This window comes from Globicephala melas, chromosome X, assembly GCF_963455315.2.
Source record: "Globicephala melas chromosome X, mGloMel1.2, whole genome shotgun sequence".
Taxonomy (NCBI): domain Eukaryota; kingdom Metazoa; phylum Chordata; class Mammalia; order Artiodactyla; family Delphinidae; genus Globicephala; species Globicephala melas.
The window spans coordinates 41,288,772-41,297,329 of record NC_083335.1 but is presented as its reverse complement, the minus strand read 5'-3'; the positions used below and the strand labels follow the sequence as shown (position 1 = coordinate 41,297,329).

General features: G+C 39.7%; 1 protein-coding gene across 1 annotated transcript; it reads right to left on the bottom strand.

The window, feature by feature from the left end:
* Positions 1–342: 342 nt before the first annotated feature.
* TMSB15A (thymosin beta 15A) lies at positions 343–3,761 on the bottom strand. Its single transcript, XM_030851613.2, has 3 exons — positions 3,302–3,761; positions 1,746–1,862; positions 343–778 (listed from the first exon to the last, which is right to left on the bottom strand). The coding sequence occupies exons 2-3, from the start codon at positions 1,843–1,845 to the stop codon at positions 741–743; spliced, it is 138 nt and encodes a 45-aa protein (XP_030707473.1). The 5' UTR covers positions 1,846–1,862; positions 3,302–3,761; the 3' UTR covers positions 343–740.
* Between the last annotated feature and the right edge of the window lie 4,797 nt (positions 3,762–8,558).

Below are 8,558 nucleotides of genomic sequence, written 5' to 3'. Positions count from 1 at the left end.
TCAAATTGAAAAACACTTTCAGAAAACAAGAGAACTCAGTTTAAATCCCAATCCTTATTCACCTTAAAAGATCAATTCAGACCCCATGTTTTCATTTCCTCATCTCCAAGATAAGGATACTAGTCCACATTACCTCCTCTCCCAAGGTTCTCAAATTCTATGATTCCAACTATGGAAAAAAGCAAGTCAGAACCCACTGGACCTGGACAGAGAAGAGCCTTTTCCACATGACTATTCTGCTAAAGTGGCCTTCCTTCAACCATTTTGTTTGGCTGAAGAGTACCCTTTTGTACTTTCAGTCCTTAGAAGACCACTAAGAATGGACCACCACAGGAGTCTCAACATAATTATATTTATTATTTTATCACTACATTAGAAGTGAAATAAACTGTGAGAAGCTGCAAATGCATGCCACTTCATGAAGATTATGGAACAATGGAGACATCCAGTGTAGAAAGTTAAAAGTTGCTTATCCTTTAGGGATGCAAAGACTAGACACACAAATATCATCAATGGTGTGATTATTGACAGCATCAGCCGGCTGGAATTTATGCACCAATGGAAAGTTTAAGAATGAAAGTAAGGGAACTTTGGCTACTCCTGACCTCTTAGCCAGGGATTATGGATGAGAAGACATAGAAAATGGCTAAAATCTCTACAAACACATAGGTTTACAAAAAACATGCCTAAAACCAAGACACTCAGGCAATGTTGAAATTTGTTCTTGGGAGATCCCCATTTTATGATGTTTGAACACACTCTTTCTCCTGCTGGATAGCTGGAAAAAAGACAAACACAAACAATCATTAAAGGATATTTTCCTAAGATTAAGTTCAGTTTCTTCCAAGAGAGTTCTTTGCCACTCTTTGCCAAGTCATTGAAGGCTACCATACCCGCTTTAAATTTAGAATGCCAAGGCACTAACTGCAAATCCTCAGTTGTGTGTGTGTGTGTGTGTGTGTGTGTGTGTGTGTGTTAACCACCTGAACATTAGAATCTGCATCAACTGTGTCTTTTTTTCCATTTCAGAGTTAGATTTATGCTGTTGCCATTTTTTCCATCGAATATTCTGAGACTGAGGAGCAAGTGAAGTATTTTCCTCAGATTTATCTATCACTATATAATTAGGAAGTTACACCCTTTCAGACAATTTTGACTAACTTAGAAACTCTCAGATAATAGCAACATGACAAAAAGTGCCCCTTAGTTTTGTGAATATGCTTGGAGTTTCTCCATCAGGCTGTAATTCCCAAAGGCAAAACTGATCCCTTCAGTCTGGGAGGCCCAAGTACACCCAAGATCTAAACTTGTTCTCTGCCTTATCTTGTTGTCAGGTACAGAAAACCAAAACTGCAGAGTTTGTATAGTTCTTTAGGAATAAGATCATGGGCCTAAATTGCTAGATGCAGAAAATTCCAAATAACCATAAAATTGAAAAAATTAAGATTTTTCTAGTGCTAAGTATAATATTCCAAAATTGGTTGTAATGTGATTTTTAGTGATTTTCCAAGAAGAAAATAGTTTTTTATTCCCCCATTACTTCTTGGGTTTATCATGTAAGAACAACTTATATAACCCAAGTAATTAAACAACTATTTGATATTTTTAACCATTGCATTAAATTCAGTGGCTACGTAATTATTGCTTACTTTGTGGCAAAATTTACTAGAATAGTTTATTTACTGAACCTATGAATGTTCACCATTGCTTTTCTTCACTAAAAACTCCCCTGCCCCATGACTTACTTTCCTTCGAGGGCAGAGTACTTCTTCCTTCAGTGTTAGTTTTCTTCAGTTTTGACCTGTCAAACTTCTCCACTTCAGAGAAGTCTGGCTTACCACTCATCTTGACTAAAAGAAAGACTGAAAAAAAATGTTTTAACTTAACTGGAAAAACTATTATCATACTAATTGATCACAATCCAAAATTCTCACATTTAATATCAATATGTATTTTATCTTCTGATTTTCAACAAGAAAACAGCACATATCTTGGGAAAGCCATGGTTTTATCAAAATGCTTTGAATTCCACATCATTACCCCACTTCTGATAGGCAGTAAAAGCCACTGAATCAGGATGCACTAGAAACCAAGATGCTCTAAAACCCGGAGTCAATATGTCTGACTTAAAAATCACAGGGAAAGTCAAATGGAGGTGATAGAAACACAAGAGCAGATAGAGATAGAAGAAAAAATAAGGACTGGGCTTAACCAGGAATGAATTTGTAACAGGAGATAGCACCATTTGAGCACCTTCACTTTGTATTCAATTACTTTGGCGGGGGGATTTTTCTTGGGGGTTAGGGAGTAGCACACAATAAACGGTAGCATAAGTTGTACTAGTTTCTTTCCATTTCATCTGCCTTTTCAAAGACAGTAGATTAAGGAGCTGCAATAAGGAAAGGAGGGGATTTAATCCCGTCATAACTAATGACACGTCTCATGATGTCTCCTTATGGCACTAGTTTGTAAACGCTGTAAGACGACACAGCTAATTATGATCAGACTCAGGACTTCAGCAGAATGGGATAAACCAGACACAGTTGATTTTTATTTCACCATATTTTCTCCTCAAGGGGAGAGGGGAGGAGATGAGGCTAGGAGATGCCCTGTGATCTTTCCGGCTTTGTCCAGAAGAGACAATAGGAGACCCCTGAGCCCGCGAAGCAGAGCTCTCCTGCCCATGCCTGGCCCCACCCTGGCGGGGTAAGACACGTCTAGTGCCCAGACCAGAATGGAGAGGCCCTCAAGCAGCCAGACGTCCCGAATATGCCTCCCTTCCGTTGTGGTCACCCTAAGATCCTCCTTTGACGAGCGATCGGCTGCTAATCTCCAGAGGTGGGGAAACAGGGACTTAAAATAATAACAGGGCTGGGCACATAAGCCACTTTGTTGGCAGCAATTTGCTTAATATTTTAAAATAACTATCATCATTGTCAGGAGCCCAGTCCAACCTAACAGCCACGGGAGGGGAGAGAGCAAAAGGCCAGCCCCAGAAGGCCCATTCTGAGCCCCACACTCCTCATCCCCTCAGCCTCGGACTTGCAGCCACAGCGGACTGGCCGCTCTGGGGGCTCCCCCCTCGGACCTTTCCGGGACAGCCCCAGGGAGGATTTCGCATTGCGCGCAGAAGGCAGCGCTGCGAAGACAAAGGCGCGGACTCGCCATCAGGCTCAGATACAAATCGCCCGTCCCAACCCCCGCCCCTCCAATTCCAGCAGGCCCCATACGCCAGCCCCGTGGCCGCCGCGCCCTTCTGTCCCCATAGTCCTCTGGCTCTGGCGGGGCCGCACGTCCTCACCTGAAGGCTTGAAGACCAGGGAAAGGCAGACCGCTGCACCGCGACCACTTCTCACACAGGACAAGGTTAACCTTCTCGTGTGGAATCCAGCAGTTATAAGCTGCGTGACAGGCTCCGCCCCCAGACCCCGCTCCAGTCCTCTCGGATTGCCCAAGGGATACTAGATCCACCTCGTCGCCCCTCCCATCTCTTTAGATGTGCTGACCTGAGTCCACTGTCTCCTCTCTACTCAGGACCTCACCCTTGCAACTGGGTGTTGATAGCGTCATACCAGATCTGCCTATCCAGACCCCATCCAAGCCCACTGATTCCCCCAGGGACTGGTGGCTGGTCTACTTCCCCTGCTTCTCCCACTACTTTCGTCCTGAAGGTCCACTTGCCTTCTTCCCAAGTATGCTCACTCCTCCACGATAATAGGGGCCTCTACAATAAGCAGACACGTTTTACCCAGTTAGCTTTGAACGTCTGAAACTCGGAGATCCAAGCTGAAGGAGCCGTAATCAGGTACTCCTGGCTTTTTATAGCCATCGGAGCCTACGTAAGCTGTGACAACCAAACAGTGATTTGGAAGTGATGCTCAGTGTTCTCTGTTCTAATCCTCTGCCAGGTCATGGAGGAGGGCTGTTCATGGAGAGGGTGGCCGGTTCTGGGTCATTCAACCCCACAGCTGGGCATTTCTGTGACATTGGTGCGCTCCTATGTAAAAGTCCTATTTTCAAATTTTCAGCCACTGACCATGGTAGCAGTCAGTTTAGGGTAATCAGAGAAACTACTGAGGCTATTCATCCTTTTTTTTTTTTAACTTTTATTGGAGTAGAGTTGCTTTAGAATATTGTGTTAGTTTCTACTGTACAGCAAAGTGAATCAGCTATTTGTATAGCTATACGTATACATATATCCCTTCTTTTTTGGATTTCCTTCCCATTTAGGTCACAACAGAGCATTGAGTAGAGTTCTCTGTGCTATACAATAGTTTCACATTAGTTACCTATTTTATATGTAGCATCAATAGTGTATATATGTCGGGCTTCCCTGGTGGCACAGTGGTTAAGAATCCGCCTGCCAATGCAGGGGCCATGGGTTCCAGCCCTGGTCTGGGAAGATTCCACATGCCACGGTTCAGCTAAGCCCATGCACCGCAACTACTGAGACTGCGCTCTAGAGCCCTCAAGCCACAACCACTGAAGCCCGTGCGCCTAGAGCCAGTGCTCCACAACAAGAGAGGTCACTGCAATGAGAGGCTGTGCACCGCAATGAAGAGAAGGCCCCATTCGCCACAACTAGAGGAAAGCCCATGTGCAGCAACGAAGACCCAACACAGCCAAAAATAAATAAATACTTAAATAAATTTATTTTAAAAATAGTGTATATATGTCAATCCCAATCTCCCAATTCAACCCACCACCCCCTTTCCTCCTTGGTATCCATACGTTTGTTCTCTATGTCTGTGTCTCTATTTCTGCTTTCTAAATAAAATCATCTATACCAATTTTTTCACACTCCACATATATGCATTAATATATGATATTTGTTTTTCTCTTTCTGACTTACTTCACTCTGTACAACAATCTCTAGGTCCATCCACGTCTCTACAAATGACCCAATTTCACTCCTTTTTATGGCTGAGTAATATTCCATTGTATATATGTATCACATCTTCTTTATCCATTCCTCTGTTGATGGACATTTAGGTTGCTTCCATGTCCTGGCTATTGTAAATAGTGCTGCAATGAACATTGGGGTGCACGTACCTTTTTGAATTATGGTTTTCTCTGGGTATATGCCTAGTAGTGGGATTGCTGGGTCATATGGTAGTTCTATTTTTAGATTTTTAAGGAAACTCCATAGTGTTCTCCATAGTGGCTGTATCAATTTACATTCCCACCAACAATGCATGAGGGTTCCCTTTTCTTCATGCCCTCTCCAGCATTTACTGTTTGTAGATTTTTTGATGATGGCCATTCTGACTGGTGTGAGGTGATACCTCATTGTAGTTTTCATTTGCATTTCTCTAATAATTAGTGGTGTTGAGCATCTTATCATGTGTTTGTTGGCCAATGGTATGTCTTCTTTGGAGAAATGTCTATTTAGGTCTTCTGCCCATTTTTCGATTGGGTTGTTTCTTTTTTTGATATTGAGCAGCTTGTGTTGTTTGTATATTTGGAGATTAATCCCTTGTCAGTTGCTTCGTTTGCAAATATTTTCTCCCAAAATGAGGATTGTCTTTTCATCTTGTTTATGGTTTCCTTTCCTGTGCAAAAGCTTTTAAGTTTAATTAGGTCTCATTTGTTTATTTTTGTTTTTATTCTCATTGCTCCAGGAGGTGGGTCAAAAAAGATCTTGCTGTAATTTATGTCAAAGTGTGTTCTGCCTATGTTTTCCTCTAAGAGTTTCATAGTGTCTGGCCTTACATTTAGGTCTTTATTCCATTTTGAGTTATTTTTGTGTATGGTGTTAGATGGTGTTCTAATCTCATTCATTTACATGTAGCTGTACAGTTTTCCCAGCACCACTTACTGAAGTGACTGTCTTCTCCATTGTATATCCTTGCCTCCTTTGGCATAGATTAGTTGACCATATGTGCATGGGTTTATCTCTGGGCTTTCTATCCTGTTCCATTAATCTATATTTCTGTTTTTGTGCCAGTACCATACTGTCTTGATTATTATAGCTTTGTAGTGTAGTTTGAAGACAGGGAGCCTGATACCTGCAGCTCCGTTTTTCATTCTCAAGATTGCTTTGGCTATTCGGGGTCTTTTGTGTCTCCATACAAATTTTAAGATTTTTTATTCTAGTCCTGTAAAAAATGCCTTTGGTAGTTTGATAGGGATTGCATTGAATCTGTAGAGTGCTTTGGGTATTATAGTCATTTTCACAATATTGATTCTTCCAATCCAAGACCATGGTATATCTTTCCATCTGTTTGTGTCATTTTTGACTTCTTTCATCAGTATCTCGTAGTTTTCTTCAAAAAGGTCTTTTGCCTCCTTAGGTAGGTTTATTCCTAGATATTTTATTCTTTTTTTGCAATGTTAAATGGGATTGTTTCCTTAATTTCTCTTTCTGATTTTTGTTGTTAGTGTATAGGAATGCAAGAGATATCTGTGTATTAATTTTGTATCCTGTGATATAACTAAATTCATTGATTAGCACTAATAGTTTCCTGGTGGCATGTTTAGGATTTTCGATGTATAGTATCATGTCATCTGCAAACAGTGACTGTTTTCCTTCTTCTTTGCCAATTTGGATTACTTTTGTTTTTTTTCTTCTCTGATTGCTGTGGCTAGGACTTCCAGGACTATGTTGAATAATAGCAGTGGGAGTGGGCACCCTTGTTTAATTCCTGATTTTAGAGGAAATGCTTTCAGTTTTTCACCATTGAGAATAAAGTTTGCTGTGGGTTTGCTATATATGACCTTTATTATGTTGGTGTAGGGTCCCTCTGTGCCCACTTTCTGGAGAGTTTTTATCATAAATGCATGTTGAATTTTGTTGAAAACTTTTTCTGCATTTATATAGATGATCATATGGTTTTTATTCTTCATTTGTTAATGTGGTATATCACATTGATTGATTTGCATATATTGAAGAATCCTTGTATCCCTGGGATAAATCCCACTTGATTATGGTGTATGATCCTTTTAATGTGTTGTTGGATTCTGTTTGCTAGTATTTTGTTGAGGATTTTTGCATCTGTGTTCATCAGTGATATTGGCCTGTTTTCTTTTTTTGTGATATGTTTTTCTGGTTTAGTATCAGAGTGATGGTGGCCTCATAGAATGAGTTTGGGAGTGTTCCTCCCTCTGCAAATTTTTGGAAAAATTTGAGAAGAATAGGTGTTAGCTCTTTTCTAAATGTTTGACAGAATTCACCTCTGAAGCCATCTGGTCTTGGAATTTTGTTAGTTGGAAGATGTTTAATCACAGTTTCAATTTCAGTACTTGTGATTGGTCTGTTCATATTTTCTATTTCTTCCTGGTTCATTCTTGTGAGATTGTACCTTTCTAAGAATTTGTCCATTTCTTCCAAGTTGCCCATTTATTGGCATATAGTTGCTTGTAGTAGTCTCTTACGATCCTTTGTATTCCTATGTTGTCTCTTGTAACTTCTCCTTTTTCATTTCTAATTTTATTTATTTGAGTACAGTCCCTTTTTTTCTTGATAAGTCTGACTAAAGGTTCAACAATTTTGTTTATCTTCTCAAAGAACCAGCTTTTAGTTTTACTGATTTTTGCTATTGTTTTATTTGTTTCTATTTCATTTATTTCTGCTCTGATCTTTATGATTTCTTTGCTTCTACTAACTTTAGGTTTTGTTTGCTCTTCTTTCTCTAGTTGCTTTAGGTATAATGTTAGGTTGTTTATTTGAGATTTTTTCTAGTTTCTTGAGGTAGGATTATATTAGTATAAACTTCCCTCTTAGAACTGCTTTTGCTGCATTCCATAGGTTTTGGGTCTTGTGTTTTCATTGTCATTTGTTTCTAGGTAATTTTTGATTTCCTCTTTGATTTCTTCAGTGATCTCTTGGTTATTTAGTAGCATATTGTTTGGCCGCCATGTGTTTGTGTTTTTACAGTTTTTCTTCCTGTAATTGATTTCTAATCTCATAGAACTGTGGTCAGAAAAGATGCTTAATATGATTTCAATTTTCTTAAATTTACTGAGGCTTGATTTGTGACCCAAGATGTGATCTGTCCTGGAGAATGTTCCATGTGCACTTGAGAAGAAAGCGTATTCTGCTGCTTTTGGATGGAATGTCCTGTAAATATCAATTAAGTCTATCTGGTCTAATGTTTCATTTAAGGCTTGTATTTCCTTATTAAATTTCTGTCTGGATGATCTATCCCTAGTTGTAAGTGGAGTGTTAACATCCCCCCAATTACTGTGTTACTGTCAATTTCCCCTTTTATGGCTGTTAGCATTTGGCTGGTGCATTGAGGTTCTCCTATGTTGGGTGCATATATATTTACAATTGTTATATCTTCTTCTTGGATTGATCCCTTGATCCTTATGTAGTGTCCTTCCTTGTCTCTTGTAATAGTCATTATTCTAAAGTCTATTTTGTCTAATATGAGTATTGGTACTCCAGCTTCCTTTTGATTTCCATTTGTATGGAATATGTTTTTCCATCCCCTCACTTTCAGTCTGTATGTGTGCCTAGATCTGAAGTCGGTCTCTTGTAGAAAACGTATATATATATGCCTTGTTTTCGTATCCATTTAGCCATTCTGTGTCTTTTGGTTGGAGCATTTAATCCA

Coding starts and splice junctions, on each gene's coding strand:
- TMSB15A (XM_030851613.2), bottom strand. CDS start 1,845: ATGAGTGGTAAGCCAGACTTCTCTGAAGTGGAGAAGTTTGACAGGTCA. Junction 779..1,745: donor TACTCTGCCCTCGAAGGAAA/GTAAGTCATGGG, acceptor TCTTTTTTCCAG/CTATCCAGCAGGAGAAAGAG.